Here is a 19,128-nt window from a genome sequence, read left to right on the forward strand (position 1 = left end):
TAGATTTGGCCCATGGGCTATAACTTAACTACCCCCCTATTTTGTTTCTGTCTTTCTGCCAATACCACATTGTCAGGATTACTATAATTTTATACAGAGTCATGAAATTAGGTACTGTGAATCTTCCCATTTTTTAAGCTGTTTTGGTTATTCTAGTTCCTTTACCTTTCCATGTAAATTTTTAGAATCAGCTTTATTTCTACCAAAAAAATTGCTACTCTGATTTGATTGGAATGATATTGAACTTACAAGACAACTTGGGGAGAATAAAACAGGGTTGGGGTGTAGCTTGATGGTAGAATACCTCTGGATTCAATCCCTTGTACCTAAAAATAAATTTTTTTAAAGTCTACCAAATATCAAATATTTCAAGGTTGAATAGAAGAAGAGGAACATATAGGGGATTAAGAAATGTTATATCAGCTAATAACAATGAATAATATCAAAGATATTTCCAGGTGACTGGAAGGAAGTACAGCTTAGTAATAGAACAATTGCCCAGGATGTACACGGAGGCCCTGCATTGGATTTCTAGTGCCGCATATCAAAAAGAAAAGGCATTTGCAGGAGAGGACGATCATATCATTGCCAAAGAGACATCAAGCCAAAGATCACATATGGATAAAAGAGAGTGTATTATACTACATAAAAAGCTAACTTTCCAAGATATTGATTGGCTATATGGAAATTATAAAGCTTCGTGTGTGTGTGTGTGTGTGTGTGTGTGTGTGTGTGTGTGTGTGTACTGGGGACTGAACCCAGGGGTATTCTACCTCTGAGCTATACTTCCAACTTTTTTTATTTTTTGTTTTTGAAATAGGGACTTGCTAGGTTGCTGAGATTCTTGCTACATTCTAAAGCTGGCCTTGAACCTCTGACACTCCTATCTCAGCCTCCCAAGTACCATTCCCAGCTATTCTGCAAAGTAGTTCATATCCTAATTTTTTTAATTTAAGGAAAGGTTCAGGAATGAAGCCAGTTTTTTCAGGTGGGTCATAAAGCCAAGCTTCATATAGTACCTTTTCCATTCAGATTTTTTCCCTCTTTTCCCCCCCACAGATTGCTACTTAGAAGAGCTTCTGTAATAATACAGGGAAGGTGAAAACTAACGGATGAAAGTTTTGCCATGCACTGAAAGAAAAGCATTGTCTGTGAAGTTCTATTTTTAAAAATGTCTGCTTGTAACACCTTTACTGAACACGTTTGGAAACCTGGTGAATGCAAGAATTGCTTTAAACCTAAAAGCTTGCACCAGCTCCCTCCAGACTCTGAGAAGGCACCCGTCACCCATGGCAACGTGAAAACTAATGCCAATCACAGTAACAATCACCGCATCAGGAACACCGGAAATTTCCGGCCTCCTGTGGCTAAAAAACCCACTATAGCTGTGAAGCCCACTATGATGGTGGCAGATGGACAAAGTGTGTGTGGTGAGCTTAGTGTCCAAGAACACTGTGAGAACAAACCTGTCATCATGGGGTGGAACCGAAACAGGACTGCCTTGAGTCAGAGACCACTTAACAATAATAACGAAGATGATCTTGAAGGATTCAGCCATGTTCCTAGGCCTTATGGTAATAATGATAGTGCGAAGAAGAAATCAAATAACAATAATGGACTAACTGAAGTGCTGAAGGAGATAGCAGGCTTGGAGACCACCCCGCAGATGAGAGGGAATGAAGCAAACTCCAGAGAAACGTTTTTAGGAAGAATAAATGATTGCTACAAGCGATCATTGGAAAGGAAGCTTCCTCCAAGCTGCATGGTAGGTAGCATAAAGGATACTCAGGGCAAGCATGTGAGCTTGAGAGGGAGCACAGAAGTCATCAGTAACGAGGGGGGCCGCTTCTGCTACCCTGAGTTTTCCAGCGGCGAGGAGAGCGAGGAAGACGTGCTCTTCAGTAACATGGAGGAGGAGCACGAGAGCTGGGATGAGAGTGACGAAGAGCTGCTGGCCATGGAGATCCGCATGAGAGGGCAACCTCGCTTTGCCAACTTTAGGGCAAATACTCTGTCACCTGTTCGATTCTTTGTGGACAAAAAATGGAATACTATTCCCCTACGAAATAAGTCACTGCAGAGAATCTGCGCTGTAGACTATGATGACAGCTACGATGAAATCCTGAACGGCTATGAGGACAACTCTGTGGTCACCTATGGACAGGGAAGCATCCAGAGCATGGTGTCCTCCGACTCCACATCACCAGATTCTTCTTTAACAGAAGAGTCACGTTCTGAGACAGCCAGCAATTTATCTCAGAAGATTTGCAATGGGGGCATATCTCCTGGTAACCCAGGAGATTCTAAGGACATGAAGGAAACCGAGCCCAATTATGAAAGCCTCCCTGGTAACAATCAGGAGAAGGAATCATTGCAAGCTTCAAAAAGTTCCGTAAAAGTACCAGAGACACACAAAGCAGTCCTCGCTCTCAGATTGGAAGAGAAGGATGGCAAGATTGCTGTACAGACTGAGAAACAAGAAAACAAAGCCTCTACAGATATTGCTGGGCAAGCAGTAACCATAAGCCTTGTCCCTGTAGAAGAGCAGGCGAAGCCCTACCGAGTTGTAAATCTGGAACAGCCATTGTGCAAGCCATACACAGTTGTGGATGTGTCCGCAGCCATGGCCAGCGAGCACCTGGAGAGCCCTGTTGGCAGCCCTAAGACAAAAAGCTCGTCTTCTACTCCAAACTCTCCAGTGACATCACCTGCCTTGACACCGGGACAAATAAGTGCCCATTTCCAGAAATCCAGTGCAATCCGATACCAGGAAGTGTGGACTTCAAGCACCAGTCCACGACAAAAGATTCCTAAAGTGGAGTTAATTACTGGTGGAATTGGACCAAATGTCCCTCCAAGGAAAACCTGTCACAAATCAGCACCTACTTCACCCACGGCTACAAACATTTCCTCCAAAACCATCCCTGTTAAGTCACCTAATTTGTCTGAAATAAAGTTTAACAGTTACAACAATGCTGGCATGCCACCCTTCCCAATTATCATTCATGATGAGCCAACTTATGCTCGGAGTTCTAAAAATGCTATTAAGGTTCCCATTGTTATTAATCCAAATGCATATGACAATCTAGCCATCTACAAAAGTTTTCTAGGAACAAGCGGAGAACTCTCAGTGAAGGAAAAAACTACAAGTGTAATAAGCCATACTTATGAAGAAATCGAAAACGAAAGCAAAGTGTCTGACAACCCCACTAGCAAACCCACCGAGTGTCCCCAAGCCAAAGGGTTTCCAAACAGCACAGAGTGTAAAAGGGGTTCAGTGGCTCAGAAGGTTCAGGAATTTAATAACTGTCTCAGCAGAGGTCAGTCTTCCCCACAGAGAAGTTATAGTTCTAGCCACAGCTCCCCAGCAAAAATCCAGAGAACCACTCAAGAGCCTGTGACCAAAACAGAAGGCACACCAGAGTCTCAGACGGCGGGCAGCAGTGGCAGCTCCAGGGAGAAAGCAAGCACGGTGCTTTCTCAGATCGTGGCTGCTATCCAGCCCCCCCAGTCTCCTCCAGAAGCACCTCAGTCTGGCCCTAAGGTTTGCAGTGTGGAAGAGCTCTACGCCATTCCTCCAGATGCCGATGCTGCCAAGAGCACACCCAAGAGCACACCCGTCCGGCCCAAGTCGCTCTTTACATCTCAGCCAAGTGGTGAGGCCGAAGCACCTCAGACTGCAGAAAGTTCTATCACCAAAGTACAAAAAGACCCTTTCGCAAAGCCAGTCACCTCCCCTCCCTCCAAGTTAGTGACCAGCCCCCAAAGTGACCCACCTCCTCCTTTCCCCCCACCACGCTCTACCTCCTCCCCTTACCATGCAAGTAACCTTTTGCAGAGGCACTTCACCAACTGGACCAAGCCCACCAGCCCTACCAGGTCCACGGAAGCTGAGTCAGTTTTGCACTCTGAAGGCAGCAGGCGGGCAGCTGATGCAAAGCCTAAACGCTGGATATCATTTAAAAGCTTCTTCCGCCGTCGGAAAACAGATGAGGAGGAGGAGAAAGAGAAGGAGCGAGAGAAAGGGAAACTGGTGGGCCTGGATGGCACAGTCATTCACATGCTGCCCCCTCCTCCAGTCCAGCGCCATCACTGGTTCACAGAGGCGAAGGGAGAGTCCAGCGAGAAGCCAGCTATCGTCTTCATGTACAGGTGCGACCCTGCCCAAGGCCAGCTCAGCGTGGATCAGAGCAAGGCCAGGGCCGACCAGGTAGCAGTCACAGAGAAGGGCAGGACAGAGGATGCATTACTACAGGACCCAGAGAAGAAGAAAAGTAGTCCTTCTCCATCACAGATTCCTGCAAAGGTTCCCAGGTATGTAAAATAGACTGGCAGAATATGGGAAATTTTAACACATTTTCAGGTGCTAAGTTTTTTATATCTTTTAAGATTGCACAAGAGCCATTTCTATTTGTAAGTAGCACTCTGTGGCCATCATCTATCTTTATAACTGCATTTCAAGATTAGAATGTTATTAAAGTGATCTTACTGCACGGAACAAGGTTTATGGCCCTGGATCTCTAGCTAAAGTAGCCTGCTGCATTCTAGTGACGCAGAGCAGATTTAACAGAGAAAAGTAAAATCCATAGCATCATAATAGCCGTAAATAATATGCTATTCTGAAATTCTGTGATGGTGTGAAAAATAGAATCAAATGAATGCTCTTTCCCTCACTGTAAGTGAAATAACACTCTTCAAGCAGTTCTGTTTGGCTTTTTCCAAGGCATTATCTCCATCTGCATTACTTTATTTTAGGGGAGTACTTGCTTTTTATTGCTGTTTGTTTCTGCCCTCCTTTCAAGTGCTGTGGGAAACTGGAGAGCAGGGGTAAGCAGTGTCTAGATACTTAACGTGGAGGAGAAACAGGCTATTGAGATTTGAACCTCTAATTCAGCTAGATAGCTTGTATACCCACGTAAGTTTTCTAGGTATTACTTTTCTTTAATACCTTGATAACTATTAATTGATCACCTACTCTGTGCATGGCATGTCCCAAACATTTTTCTCAAATCTTTATGAAACCCTATTAATTGGCTATACCCTATAAATATTCTTCAGATGAGGAAACTAAAAATCAGAGATGTTAAGAGTTGGCTAGAACTTTTTAGAGCTGGAACTCAGACCCTGGTCAGTCTCATTTTAAAGCCTATATTATTCTTAAAATGTTTTATTATTAATAAACAGAGGATGAGACAAAGCCTGAGGATGTAGCTTAGTGGTAGAGCACTTGCGTTCATGAGGCCCTAGGCTCCATCCCCAGCAACACACATATCAAACAAAATTGTTATGGTTTTACTTGTGGTCATGCATATAAACACTTGTGTGTAGGAAACCTAAGTTTTCCTTAGTTGTATTATAAACATTTTGCTTTTCCTAGCAAAACACTAGGAGGTTTTCTGGTATATTCTTACTAAAATGAGCTTTTTACATCACTCCAAATCATTGTCAAAATGCTAGCAAGTCTGTGTTTTCTTTAAATCCATGTAATAACAAAGTAACTAGAATAGTGAGAATATATTCCCAAAAAGAATGTTGGCCGTGGAATGTTGTGTTCCATTTTCACATAATCAGTGATAGAATGTTTTACTCCAATAGTAATAAAATGCATATTTTAAAGTTACTGTTTTATTTAGAAAATAGGCAATTTAAATAGTACATAGAGTTACCTGGAAAGGAATGGCAGATAGCCCTTGCAGGTCGCCAAATGGCTTTACTGTAACTAAGGGCTGCTGTGTAGGCTATCCACACCCTGGGAGGCGGAGCCAGGAATGATTCGGCCTCTCCGCTGAGGGATGCGACTCTCTCCTTTGACTCTACTGTATGCGGACTTGAGAGCAGTCCAGGCCCTGAGCGCAGAATACCCTTTACTACACAGCTTATGTTTTCACGGGTTTGTTTATGACCCCATGATGGCTTCCAGCATTTGTCAGTTTTTAGTTGGTAACATTCATGAATCCAAATGACACAACTGATCTGCCCCATTGGTGCTCAGATTTGACTGTTTCACAATTACCGGGTAGGCTATTAAAACACAGATGGCTGGGCCCTACCCCCAGAACTTCTGATTCAGGAGGTCTTGGGTGGATCCTGATTCTTTAGCTCCACCTGTCCCACCACCATTCTAAAGATACATTGCTGCATTTCAAGTAAAGCCATGAGTGAGATACTAAGCTGTTCTTAGAGGGACACTAAAGTTTTCTCATTTTATAATGTCCCAGACTAAGAAGAAAAAGAAATACTCAGCCATGCATGTAATCCAGGATTTGGGAGGCTGAGACAGGAGGATCACAGGTTCTCAGACAGACTCAGCTACTTAGTGAGGCCCTCCACAACTTAGTGAGACCTTGTTTCAAAATAAAGAATAAAAAAATAGGGCTGGAGGTGTAGCTTGGAGGTAGAATGCCCCCTGGGTTCCATCCCCAGTACTGCAAGAAAAAGAGAAAGGAAGGGAAGAAGAAAGGAAGGAAGATTGATTGGTTAGGCTATTTTTAACATTGCAAAAAGTTTAGAACATTAATATACATAAAAATCTGCATCAATGAACAAGTATGATTTTAAATAATTACCTCATTTTCTTGGACACATTGGTATTTATTTGAAGCAACTTTGAGAGGAAAAACATTACAATCAAATGTCAACATTTGTATTTCTAGCTTGGTGGCTATGTAAACATTAAATACCATCCCACACTGAGAACACAATACTGAAAGGGATGAAAGTATGGTTTTCCTAAAAGTCAATGAAGATTCCCATCCTCCGCTGTCTGTAAGGGATAAGCAATGAAAAGCACTGCACTGAAGGCCAGACCTTGGGCCCTGAAAGACGAGAGGCGTCATAGAGCGTTTCATTAGGGAATTAGATTGTTTCTAAGTTCATTTATTTGACTGTTCAGAAGAATGAATTGAATGTATGTCATTAAGCCCTGAAACAAATAGGAGAAAGGACACTGCTAAAATAATGTACTTGGGTTTGACTTCACTTTCTACTATCTGTCTGGTCCTCCAGTAAACAGTATACCTATCCCATAGAATTAATTTGAAAATTTTTGTGAGAAAACATACAATGGGCTTAATTAGCACAGGGTTTGGCACGTATTTAGCACTTTACTATATACATATATATTGCAGTACTGGGGATTGAACCCAGGGGCATTCTACCTCTGAGCTACATCCCCAACCCGATTTTTTTTTTTTTAAACAGGGTCTTATTAAGTTGTAAAGGGCCTCACTAAGTAGCTGAGCTGGTCTCCAAATGTGATCCTCCTGTCTCAGCCTCCCAAGTACTGGTATTACAAGCGTGCACCACCATACCTGGCTAGCACTTGATAATTTTAGCAGCACCTTTGACTTCAGTGTGGTAAGTGCTAAATGTACAGAGTGGTAAGAAGCATAGAAGCCAAAATTATTAAATTAGCTTAAGACTGACTTCTCAGAAATGGAATTGGAACCAGATTTTAAAAGACAAATAGGCACCCGGAAGGCCCCCGCGGTCTGAGCAACATGGCCCCGACCCCGGGAGGGTGGACGGGCATGGGCGCAGGCAGGGCACCCTTAGGTCACCCCTCCCAACCCGACCCCTCCCAACCTGGAAGGCCCCTACCCCAGGAGGGTGGGTGAGTGCAGGTGGGGCACTCTTAGGCAACCCCCCCACCCGGAAGGCCCCAGAGGTTGGGCCACAGGGCCCTAACTCTGGGCGGGGCACCCTTAGGAGACCCCCCTCCCACCCGGAGAGAAAAAAAATTTTTATCGCTACCGAGTGCCTGATCCCACATTCTCCCCAAGCCACACATACTCTCTTCTCTTATTTAAAAAAAAAGGAAAACAAAAAGAAAAATACTCGAGAGGGGTTAAGATCGCCATGGCGGCAGCTAGAACATTGGAGATGCAGACAAAACATATCCATCCGAACTGGAACTTTTGGAAAAATTCCCCATGAAGGAGGACTGCTGCTTCTCTACATCGTTAAAAATCCTGGACATCACCTGTAAGGAGAGAGTCTAGCGGAGACCTAGGAGGAAGGCGGTGGTGGCAGCAGTGGCCGAGATGGTGGTGGAGACTTGGATTTGGGAGAGGCAGACATCTGATCCAACCCACTCTGATCCTCTGAAGAAATTACCCCAAAGGTCGAATGCTACTGTCGCGCATGCTTAGGAACACTGGACATTATGCGGTATTGGAGCTTGGGAAAGATTTGAAATGATGGAGGCAGTCGCATTGGCAGCGGCAAGTACTCAGGGGAGGTAGAGATCTGACATAATACACCTGGAACTTTTGAAGAAATTACCTCAGAGGCAGAATACTACCACCACGCACCCTTGGGAACATAGGACAACCTGCTGGGTGAAGAGGGGGCTCGGATGGGAGCCTGCCGAGGAGTGAGGCCGGTGCTGGGGCCAGCAAGGCCAGGATCAGAGCCTGCCATGAGACAAGGCCGGTGCTGGGGCCTCCGAGGCCGGGATTGGAACCTGCCGAGGGGTTAGGCCAGTGCCTGGGCCAACGAGGCCGGGATCGTAGCCTACAGTGAGGCAAGGCTGGTGCTGGGGCCTCTGAGGCCAGAATTGGAGCCTGCTGAGGGGTTAGGCTGGTGCTGGGTTCAGCGAGACCGGGATCAGAGCCTGCTGTGAGGCAAGGCTGGTGCTGGGGCCTCCAAGGTTGGGATCGGAGCCAGCTAATGTGTTAGGCAAGTGCTGGAGTCAGTGAGGTTGGGATCAGAGCCTGCCGCGAGGCAAGGCCTGTGCTGGGGCCTCCGAGGCCGGGATAGGAGCCTGCTGAGGGGTTAGGCCAGTGCCAGAGCCATTGAGGCCGGGATCAGAGCTTGCTATGAGGCAAGACTGGTGCCAGGGGCCTCCGAGGCCTGGATAGGAGCCTGCCAAGGGGTTAGGCCGGTGCCAGGGCCAGCAAGGTCGGGATCAGAGCCTGCCATGAGGCAAGACCGGTGCTGGGACCTATGAGGCCGGGATCGGACTCTGCCGAGGGGTAAGGCCAGTGCCGGGGCCAGCGAGGCCAGGATTGGAAACAGCTGTGAGGCAAGGACGGAGCTGGGACTTGCGAGACCAGGATAGGAGCCTGCCAAGGGGTTAGGCCGGTGCCGGGGTCAGTGAGGCCGGGATCGGAGCCTTTCATGAGGCAAGGCCGGTGCTGGGGCCTCTGAGGCCAGGAGAGGAGCCAGCCGAGGGGTTAGTTCGGTGCGGGGGCAGCAAGGCCAGGATCGGGGCCTCCCATGAGGCAAGGCCGGTGCTGGAGCCAGCGAGGTCGGGATCAGAGTCCTCCAGGTGGCCAGGCCACTACTGGGGCCGTCAAGAGTTGGATCGGAACTTGCAATGCAGCATGCACAGAGAAATAGCACAGAAAATAAAATCCAGATGCTTCCCTTGATTAGCCAGAACTAGGAGGAAAGGATGTATAGGAGGAGGTCGAGTAGTAGAAAGGGCCCTATTGAGAAGCAATTAAGGTGACCAATCAGAGGGGAGGGGATGTGGGAGGTTGGAATCTCTTTAAAACTCATGAGGTGTGTAAATAATTATATCAAAGATAATCACCAGTTAAGCATGCGATTGAGGGTGGGGGAGGGAATGGGATGGGGATTGGATGAGTGCTTATTGGATTATATGTGCTTGTATATCCTCTCAAGTCTTGTATTCCAAAGTGATGTATCATTAAAAAATAATATAAAATATATATATTAAAAAATAAATAAAAAATAATAAATTAAAAAAAAAAGACAAATAGGGCTGGGTGTGGTGGCACACGCTTGTAATCCCCGCTCTTGGATGGCAGAGACAGGAGAATCGCACAGGTTCGAAGCCAGCTGTGCTAGCTTAAGAGACCCTGTTTCCAAATTTAAAAAAGGATAAAAATAGGTCTGGGAGTGTAGCCTGGAGGTAGAAGGGTTTCCAGGAGCCCCACTACCACCAAAAAAAAAAAAAAAAAAAAAAGGACAAATAGGATTTTTGGAAAAGATATTGCAGGGAAAAGGAACAATATATTCAAAGTCACAGAGATTTTCTAATTTCTCTTCTGGCAAACAGAAGCAGATGTGTAATTAGAAAAGAATAATGAATATTCTAATGGATGTAAAACAGTTCAACGCATGGAAAGAGAGCCAGAGGCTCTGGGACTGGGGTGGAAGGGGGAAAGGAGATGTTGGTCAGAGGGCACAAGGTCTCAGTACAATGAATAAGTTTTAAGTTACCTGTTGTAACTCGGTGACCATAGTTGATGAATGTGTATTTCAAATTTGCTGAAAGAATATGTTGTTGTAAACCTTACCACAATTTAATGATAAGTAGATGAGGTGATAGATATACTAATTAGTTTTCTTTAGTCTTTCTACATTACATATATAATATATATGTGTGTGTATATATATATAATGTATGTATATATATATATATATCACATTGCATCCCATACATTTATACAATTATTATTTGTCAAAATAAAGAAAAAATAGTTCAGTGGTTTTTAAAATATGGTTTAAAGTCAAATAGTGATCATGATAATGTCTCTATTTTCATAATAATAGTGTTGCGTTTGGGTCTTGAGTGCCACCCAGAAGCCCATGTGTTAAAGGGCTGATCACCAGCCTGTGGCACTAGTGGGAAGCAGCAGGCTTCGCGGAAAGAATATGGATCATTGGGTGTGCCCTTGAAGGGAGACTGGGACACCACTACCTTCCTCTCTTTTTGTTTCCTGCTACCATGAGATAAGCAGCTGCCTCTGCTGCACACTCCTGTCATTTGCCACAGGCCCAAAGGCCTGAAACCAAAATAAATCTAAGTTGATTATCTCAGGTATTTTGTTGCAGGAATAAAAAGCTAACTAACTCCAATACTAAGACATTTGTCTTTTTCACAGTGTTGACCTTTGAACTAATGATACATAAACACTTATGGATAAAACTACTTGCACCTTAGCACATATCGGAGCCATGGCACCAAATTGTGCTAGGAGTTTAAAGGAAAAAATTAGTTTCACCTAAGAATATCCTTGATGAAGTAGTGAATTTTATTAACTCTTAACCTTGCAGTATTTTTTAAAGTCTGAGTAATGAAATGGGAAGTACATATACAGTACTTTACCTGCACACCAAAGTATGGCATTTGTCCAAAGAAAAATAACTTGTGAAATTGATTTTTGGGTTTTTTTTTGGGGGGGGGTTGTTTTTATTTTTGTTTTTTTGCGGGTCTGGGGATGGAACCCAGGGGCTACACCCCCTGCCCTATTTTTTATTCTTTTTATTTTGAAACCGGGTCTCACTGAGTTGCAGAAGGCCTCACTAGGTAGCTGAGGCTGTCCACGAACCTCTATCCTCCGGTCTCAGCCTCCCGAATGCTGGGATTACAAGTGTGCGCCACCACGCCCGGCTGTGAAATTGTTTGAGTTACAAAGTTTGAGTTAGGAAGCTTAACTAATCCCTTATTTTGGACCACCTTGAAGGAACAACTGGTAGACCAACTGTGGTTTTTCAAACAAGTACTTGGCAGAATTTTCCTGAAGAGGGAACATAGTAAGTTTGATTTTACTCAGGAAAACAACTGACAGATTTGTTGTCGATGATAAAATTTAAGCTTTCAAACAAAAGTGAGAACTTTTAAAACTTTTATCTGACACTGTAACCTTGACACCTTCCTAATACTTAATCATTTTCTGATGAGATGGAATTATCAAGAAGTTTTAAAGATATCATATAATGAAATGTTACAACATTTGGAGGCTCAGCATAATTTAGTAAACTAGTAACTTCCAAATGACCACTTGCCTCATAATACAAAGTTATACATGAGTAAAAGATCCATCCAAAGTGTAAGAGAGACTAGTGGATTTTAATGTAACAATTCATTGACATGGTCGAAGGTTTCACATTGCAGCTAACCTATAAGAAACTACTGCTTATGCTCTGGTATAGCACAAAAGAAGACTATCCACAGTTATCTCAAAGGCTATTAAACTATTCCTCCCTTTCCCATTTCTAACTCTGGATAAGACTAGGGTTTTTGGCATATTCTTTGATCAAAGCAACATATCACAGCAGATTAAATGAGATTCAGAAATAAGAACTTAGCTATCTTCTGTTGTTAGATATTAAAAGGACTTGAAAATATTCAAAGGGTTTTTAATGAATTATTTTTAAATTTTCTGTTTTAACTCTCACATAAATGTAAATAGATACACTGCATACAGGAAAGAGCTCTTGAAGCTCTCAATTTTTAAGAGATTTATACTCTGAGACCAGAAGTTTAAGAAATGCTGGAACAAGAAGCTCTCGAGAGTCTTGCATGATATGCTGAAGTGATAGACCTTTATCTTCTAGATTTTGTTGAGAAGACAGTTTTTTTTTGTGTGTGGTACTGGGGTTCCTGGAAGCCCTTCTACCTCCGGGCTACACTCCCAGACCTATTTTTTACATTTTTATTTGGAAACAGGGTCTCCTAAGCCAGCGTGCGCGGCTGGCTTCGAACCTGCGCGATCCTCCTGTCTCTGCCTCCCAAGCGCGGGGATTACAAGCGTGTGCCACCACGCCCGGCCAGAATCAAAATTTTAAACACTGTATGATTTCTGATGACTCTGGAGTTTATATCTTCATCCTTGATCTCCTTGTGACTCACATCCAACACTTCATTTGATAATTCTACCTCAAATGAGCATTTCAAGTGAAATATATCCAAGACAGAACTCCTGATTTTTTTTCCTATAAATGTTCCATCCCAAGTTTTCTCTTTGTGATAAATGGTCCATCCATTTGCTCATCCAGAAAACTAAGAGACATCTTGATTCTTCTCTTCCCCCCATCCTCGATTTTCAAAATATTAGGTCCTGTTGATTCAGCCTCCAAAATGTCTCCCAATCTCTCTACTTTTTTCCATCTCTGATTCTACCCTGGTCCTCACTACCACCATCTTCCACCTGGTTTACTGAAGCATTTTCCTAATCTCTTGCCCCTTGTCTCTTTAGAGCATCCAAGTACTTATTCTATTTTATTTTATTTTAGGTTCTGGGGATTGAACCAGAGGCATTCTACCTCCAAGCTACAGACCCAGCCCTTTTTTTTTTTTTTTTTTTTTATTCTTAACTTTGAAACAGAGTCTTACTAAGTAGTTAAGGCTGGCTGAAAATCTGTTGTCTTCCTGTCTCAGCCTCCCAAGTACTGGGATTACAAGCATGTGCCACCAAGCCCAGATACCAAGTGGTCTCTTTAAAAGGCAAAATCCCATTGTTTTACCACAGTGAAGAAAGTCTCTACATAATAGAACCTCTGCCTACCTGTTTGATCTATCTCCTTCTATTCACCCCAGGCTCAGAATATTTCTTCTTTCTGTTCTTCAGACATACCAAACAAAATCATTCTTTAGGACCTCTTTATCAGCTGTTCTCTCTGTTGGAATGCTTCCTTCAGATCTTTGCATTGTTGGTTCCACGTCATTCAGCCTTCTATTTATTTATGTGTGTGTATGTTACTGGGGATTGAGCCCAAGGGCATCCTACCTCCGAGCTACACCAGCTTGCTCCTATGCACGCTCACTCCCTCTCTATCCATATATATTTTTTTCTTTTTTTTTATGAAACAGGGTCTTGCTAGTTGATGAGAGTCTCACAACTTGCTGAGGCTGTCCTCAAACCTCTTATCTTCCCTGTCTTAGCCTGTAAATACTGGGATTACAGGTGTGCACCATCACGCCTGGATTTTCAGCCTCCAATTTAAATGTCACCTCCTCAGAAAATTCCTCACAGACCTCTAAATCTAAAGAAACTCCCTCAACCTTTCACTCCTGTCACACATCCTTTTATTATTTTAAATTTATCTACATTTTTATATTTTTTAACTATTCTTCGTTTTCCTCCTGTTTTCTGGATTCAGTTTACTTCTAATGACAAAATCCTGTTCATTCACATTTTGATTTAGTTTTTACACATAAGTTCTGTATCCAAATTATGTTTCTGGATATAAAAATATCAAATTACCAAATACAAATTGCCCAGCTTAGTTAGGCACCTAACCACACCCTTATGAAAGTAATTTTTCATAACTAATAAACCATTCACATTTATGTCCTTAAAATTTTACCTCAAATTTTTTTCTGATGAGAAAAATTAATCTAGTTATTAATAAAAATAGCATAACATTTCAGCCAAAGGCAAGGCTGCCTACCGCTCCTCACCAGAACGGCCTCCTGGCCTATGCCTGACCTTTCTATTCCCATCAGCTGTGAATATCATCCTTTAATTAATGAAGCTCTCCAGAGTGTCCTCTCGGATCCCATGTAAGTCAGGTTCCTTTAAGACTCCCAGAACCATCTTAGGAATCCAGCTCTGTTTAGCACAGCAAGAATTCTATCCAAACCCCAGCCAACTTCTGATTTGGACTGGCAGATTGGATTTGGCACACCTTTGCTGGCTTAGGAATGCTGTTCATCTGTTTAAAAAGCAAAAACTTTCTTTACCCTTCCAAGGCCAAGACCTTTTGATCTTCTCGGGGCCCTTAGAGCTAAACTATATTCCTCAGTAATCCAGGAGTCAATCGAGGAGCATTCTAATCTACTCCAGAGTTCAAGGGTAGAGATGTAAAGTTGGCTAACTGTGGCCTCTGGGCTAAATCCAACCTGACACCTGTTTTTGTAAGTGATGTTGTAATGGAAAGTAACTATGCTCGTCTTGTCTTGTTGCCGATGGCTGTTTTTCCATTATAGCAATAGGGTTGAGCGGTTGCAATACAAACTCTATGGTCCACAAAGCCTAAATTCTTGCTATCTGGCTCTTTACAGAAAAAAAAAAAAATTGCTGACCCCTGGACTAAGCTTAATAATATTGGATTTGTCTGTGGTTTTCAGGCAGGCGAGTGGCCTATTGCCCTTCCAACCAAACACTAGAAAAGCTAAAGTACTAAAGTAGCCCAAACCTGGGTTTCATAATTTACATGTATGTGTATGCATACATAGTATGGAAAAAGAAAATCTAAGCGCTTGTTAAACTATAGCAAAATGTGGTCTCCTTCTCTCTGGAAAATTCATTCAGAAACTTGACTTGCTTTCATGTTTATGCTTCAGTTATATCTTTTTTGTGTGTGTGATACTGGAGATTGAGCCCAGAGGCATTCTACCTCCGAGCTACACCCCCAGCCCTATTTTTTATTTTTTATTTCAAAACAGGGCCTTGTGAAGTTTCAGAGAGTCTTAATAAGTAGCTGAGGTTGGCCGCAAACCTTTGATCTTCTTGTCTCATCCTCCCAAGTACTGGGATTACAAGCATGTGCCACCACACCCCATTCAGTTATATCTTAATTTGCAGTATTTTTACTTGGTATGTGTGTTCACTTGTACTTGGGTCAGTTTTGTTTGCTTGTTCCCTTAATGAATCTGAGGTGAAATAGAACTACTTAATGCAGTTCTTCCAACACTTTCACTAGATTGAACCCAAGGGCATTTTACCTCTGAGCTATACCCCCAACTCTTTTTATTTTCATTTTATTTGTGTGTGTGTGTGTGTGTGTGTGTGTGTGTGTGTGTGTGTGTGTGTTTTACTGGGGATTGAGCCCAAAGGCATTTTATCTCTGATCTATACCCCCATCCCTATTTTGTTTTTATTTGGAAACATCTTTGCCAAGTTGGTAAGGCTGGCATGGAAGCTGTCACCCCTAAGTGATTTTTGCTGCACTCTTGGTAGTGATATTGAGTCTGTTGGTGTCTTTAATGACTTTTAAAGTCAACCTGAGCATAGAAAAGCATGTCTGTAACCAGTAAGGGCTATAGTAAGGCCTACTGATTCATTGACCTGTCAAGTAGTCTTAAACTACTCAACATTGGCACAGTTTTTCACTCTTAAAAGCACTGTATGTAAATGTCCTAATTAATACAAACTTATATAAATGTCACTACATCTGTTTTACTGATAAATAATGGGAATCATGGACAGAGTAACACTGGAGACAGAATTGAAATTTAATTTGAGTTTCTAATTTCTGGGCATGCCTTCAGAACATCTAGGCCATAGTTTCAGTAAGTGATTATTTAATATAACTGCAACAGGGTATTGATTAGATTATCAGGTGATATTTAGAGGTTTGAGGGAAGGGTTGCCAGGTATTGAACCCAGGGGCATTCTATTTCTGTCTATACCCCTACCCCTAATTTTTATTTTTTTATTTAGAAACAAAATCTCACTAAGTTGTGGAGAAGCCTTCACTATAGGTTTCTGAGGCTGGCTGTGAACCTGCAGTCCTCCTGTCTCCCAAGTACTGAGAGTACAGGTGTGCAGCACTACAACTGGCATAAAGGTTTAATTTAAGACAAATATAGTACCTCTATAATGATACAGTGATGATTTCTTAGTAACAAAAAGAAATTTTTGCTTAAAAAAAAAAAGTGATGATAGCTATGACATACTGATCACTCTTCTACTCCCCACCCTAATTTTCCTGGCTTAAACAGCCTCGGGAATCAGCCAGTTGGCCTTTCTGTGCTGCTGGTACATGACTGAAGCTTTGTTCTCCATCTGGGAAGATGCTGAGTTCATCTCTCTACTTAGTGGGGTTATGGTTTCCCAGACACACTTGCTTCTTCTGCAGTAGCTTCTGTTCTGATCCCTTTCTCCGTGGTGCTACAGGCAGAAATTCTAGTGGGTGGAGTGTGGATACAGAGCCTGGTGACAGTCTCTAGTGGCTTGTTGCCCACTGCCACCTACTTTGATTTATTCAATACCCACTCACTGGGTGCTTTCAGGAATCCTCATTCTCCTTCATGAGTGTTCTGAGAAGGAAGAGCCCGTAGGATAGAAAGGCATGGATAATAAAGAATGGGAATAGTCTGAAGACTGGCTGAATTTGGGGTAGATGGGCTTATCTGGAGCTAAAAGGTTATATCTCAAAGTTTGAAATAAGAGTGTAAACATAACCAGGTATAGTGGCACACTCCTGTAGTCCCAGTTCTTGGAAGGCTGAGATAGGAGGATCATAGATTTGAAGCCAGCCTCTGCAACTTAGGCTCTCAACAACCTTAGAAAGACTCTGTTTTCCAAATAAAGAAATAAAATTAGGCTTGGAGTGTAGCTCAGAGATAGGATGCTTCTGAGTTCAATTACCAGTATGAATGAATGAATGAATGAATGAATGAATGAATGAATGAATGAATGAATGAACACTGTATCCTTATTGTAAAGGACCTTGTAGACATTCTTGGTGGCTTCTGGGTGACCATGCGGATCTGTGGATGATGTGAAACAGAGGAATACCAGATCAAAAGAGGCTTTCAGGAAGAGGTCCTGGCAGGGTGATTCGAAGGTTCTGGCTCTGCGGTTCCTCTTCCTGCAGCAGCTTTTTCAGTCACAGGACCTGCCCTTTGTGTACACCTCTGTCCTCTACTGATAAAATAATTAAGACATTATTACATGTTGGAACACTTAACTACTTGTGTCTCAGATGTCATTTACTTTCAGAGGGGTTTTCAGCCAGCCAGGACTTAAAAATCATACATGTCATAATAGGCCAAATCTCATTTCCTGATATTTTATGAGTATATATAATTATATTCTAAGAATAAGCCTGAAAATGTTAGGAATAGCTCCAAAGTATTACCCTTCCTTTCTTTAAGTAGCCCATTATAAATTTGTTACCAGTACCTGTTTAATTATTTTATTTTCCCTTTTCTGCTTATATCATTTCTAAGGAATGATGCTTCATTACTTTAAAATTTTCCTACTCACTTTCAGCATCATTTTTCTCCTGTTCTTTTTGTCTTTTTCTTTCTGAGAGAAGGGGGCAGTAAAAGCAGTCTCTTAGACTTTGGTCCTGGGACCCGCTCCATCAGAATCACTTGGAGTATGTAAGTGCAGACTCCTGGGCCTGCCCCAAAGCTGTTAAATCTATCCCTCAAGGTGGAACTGAGAACCCACACCTTTAACAAGCTCCCTAGGTAATTGTCAGGTATGAAAATTTGATAACCAACCACTTGCGTGTTATTTTATAATGTAGACTTTGAAGTTGTTCAGACCTGGGTTTGAATCTTACTTTTACAATGTATTAGCTCTCACCTTGGACAAGTTACTTGAGCTCTGCTTATCAAAGCTTTCTCATTTGTAAACTGAGAGGCAGAATAATTTAGCCGTTTAAAAGACAGACTCAAGCTACCTGCAGGGTTTGAATTTCAGCTTTACCAGTTACTAGCTGCTTTTCCCAAGGCAAGTGACTAAGCCCCTCTGGGTTTTAAGTTCTCTATTTTTAAAAACATGGATAATAACCTGCCTAGTAAGTTGTTATAATATTTGGCTGAATTTATGTAAAGATTTTAGAAAGGGGAAAGGGATTTTCTCCCCAGGGCACATTTGACAATATCTAGAGACTTTTTCAGTAGTCACAGCTGGAGATTCCAGCATTTACTGGGTAGGAGTAGGAATGCTTCTGTGCCACTTCTGTGTCGACAGCCCTCAAAAAAAAAAAAAAAAAAAAAAAGAATTATCTGACCCAAAATGTCAATAGTGCTACTTTTGAGAAGCATGGCTTAGAACAGGCACATAATAAACACTATGTAAGTTTGAGCTACTATTATTATTGCTATTGTGGAAATAGTAAGCTTTCCTTGGAGTATTACTGTTAGAAGATATATATTCAAGTGCAGTGCCTAGGGTGCAGTAAATGGAAAGGTGGTAGTGGAGGTGATTATTATTAGAAAGCCAAATCTCTATAAACATTCTTTATTAGACCAGCTCCTACTTAAAGAAGTCCTTTTGTAATATAAATAATGACTTTTTGGTGTGTTTATTTGTTTGCTTAGAATTCTTATAATTCATTAGTGCCTCATATTTCAATCACAGCTGTGCTGTGTTCTTTTTTTTTTTTTTTTTTTTTTTTTTTTTTTTTTTGCAGTACTAGGGATGGAACCCAGGGGCATTCTACCTCTGAACTACACCCCCAGCCCTATTTTTTATTCTTTATTTTGAAACAGGGTCTCACTAAGTTGTAGGAGGGCCTCACTAAGTAGCTCAGGCTGGCCTCGAACCACGATCCTCCTGTCTCTGCCTCCCAAATGCTGGTATTACAAGTGTAATCCCAACACGCCTGGCTTCACAGCTGTGTTCTTTCAAAGCAGTTTTACTCCTTTGTCTTCATAGTCAAGCATGTATTATGTCTCTACAGTATACC

At 42.3% G+C, this 19,128-nt stretch overlaps 1 protein-coding gene across 1 annotated transcript in view; it reads left to right on the plus strand.

The window, feature by feature from the left end:
• Positions 1 to 1,112: 1,112 nt before the first annotated feature.
• The window catches only part of PEAK1 (pseudopodium enriched atypical kinase 1), a gene marked incomplete at its 3' end in the record, with an annotated part of 61,817 nt that continues 43,801 nt past the window's right edge, over positions 1,113 to 19,128 (plus strand). Inside the window, exon 1 of the mRNA XM_080691136.1 lies at positions 1,113 to 4,314. Coding sequence (XP_080547262.1) covers positions 1,172 to 4,314 — 3,143 coding nt within the window. The 5' untranslated portion in view covers positions 1,113 to 1,171. The remainder of the gene's footprint in view (positions 4,315 to 19,128) is intronic.

The sequence above is a fragment of the Muscardinus avellanarius genome, assembly GCF_963383645.1.
Source record: "Muscardinus avellanarius genome assembly, chromosome: 3".
Lineage (NCBI taxonomy): Eukaryota > Metazoa > Chordata > Mammalia > Rodentia > Gliridae > Muscardinus > Muscardinus avellanarius.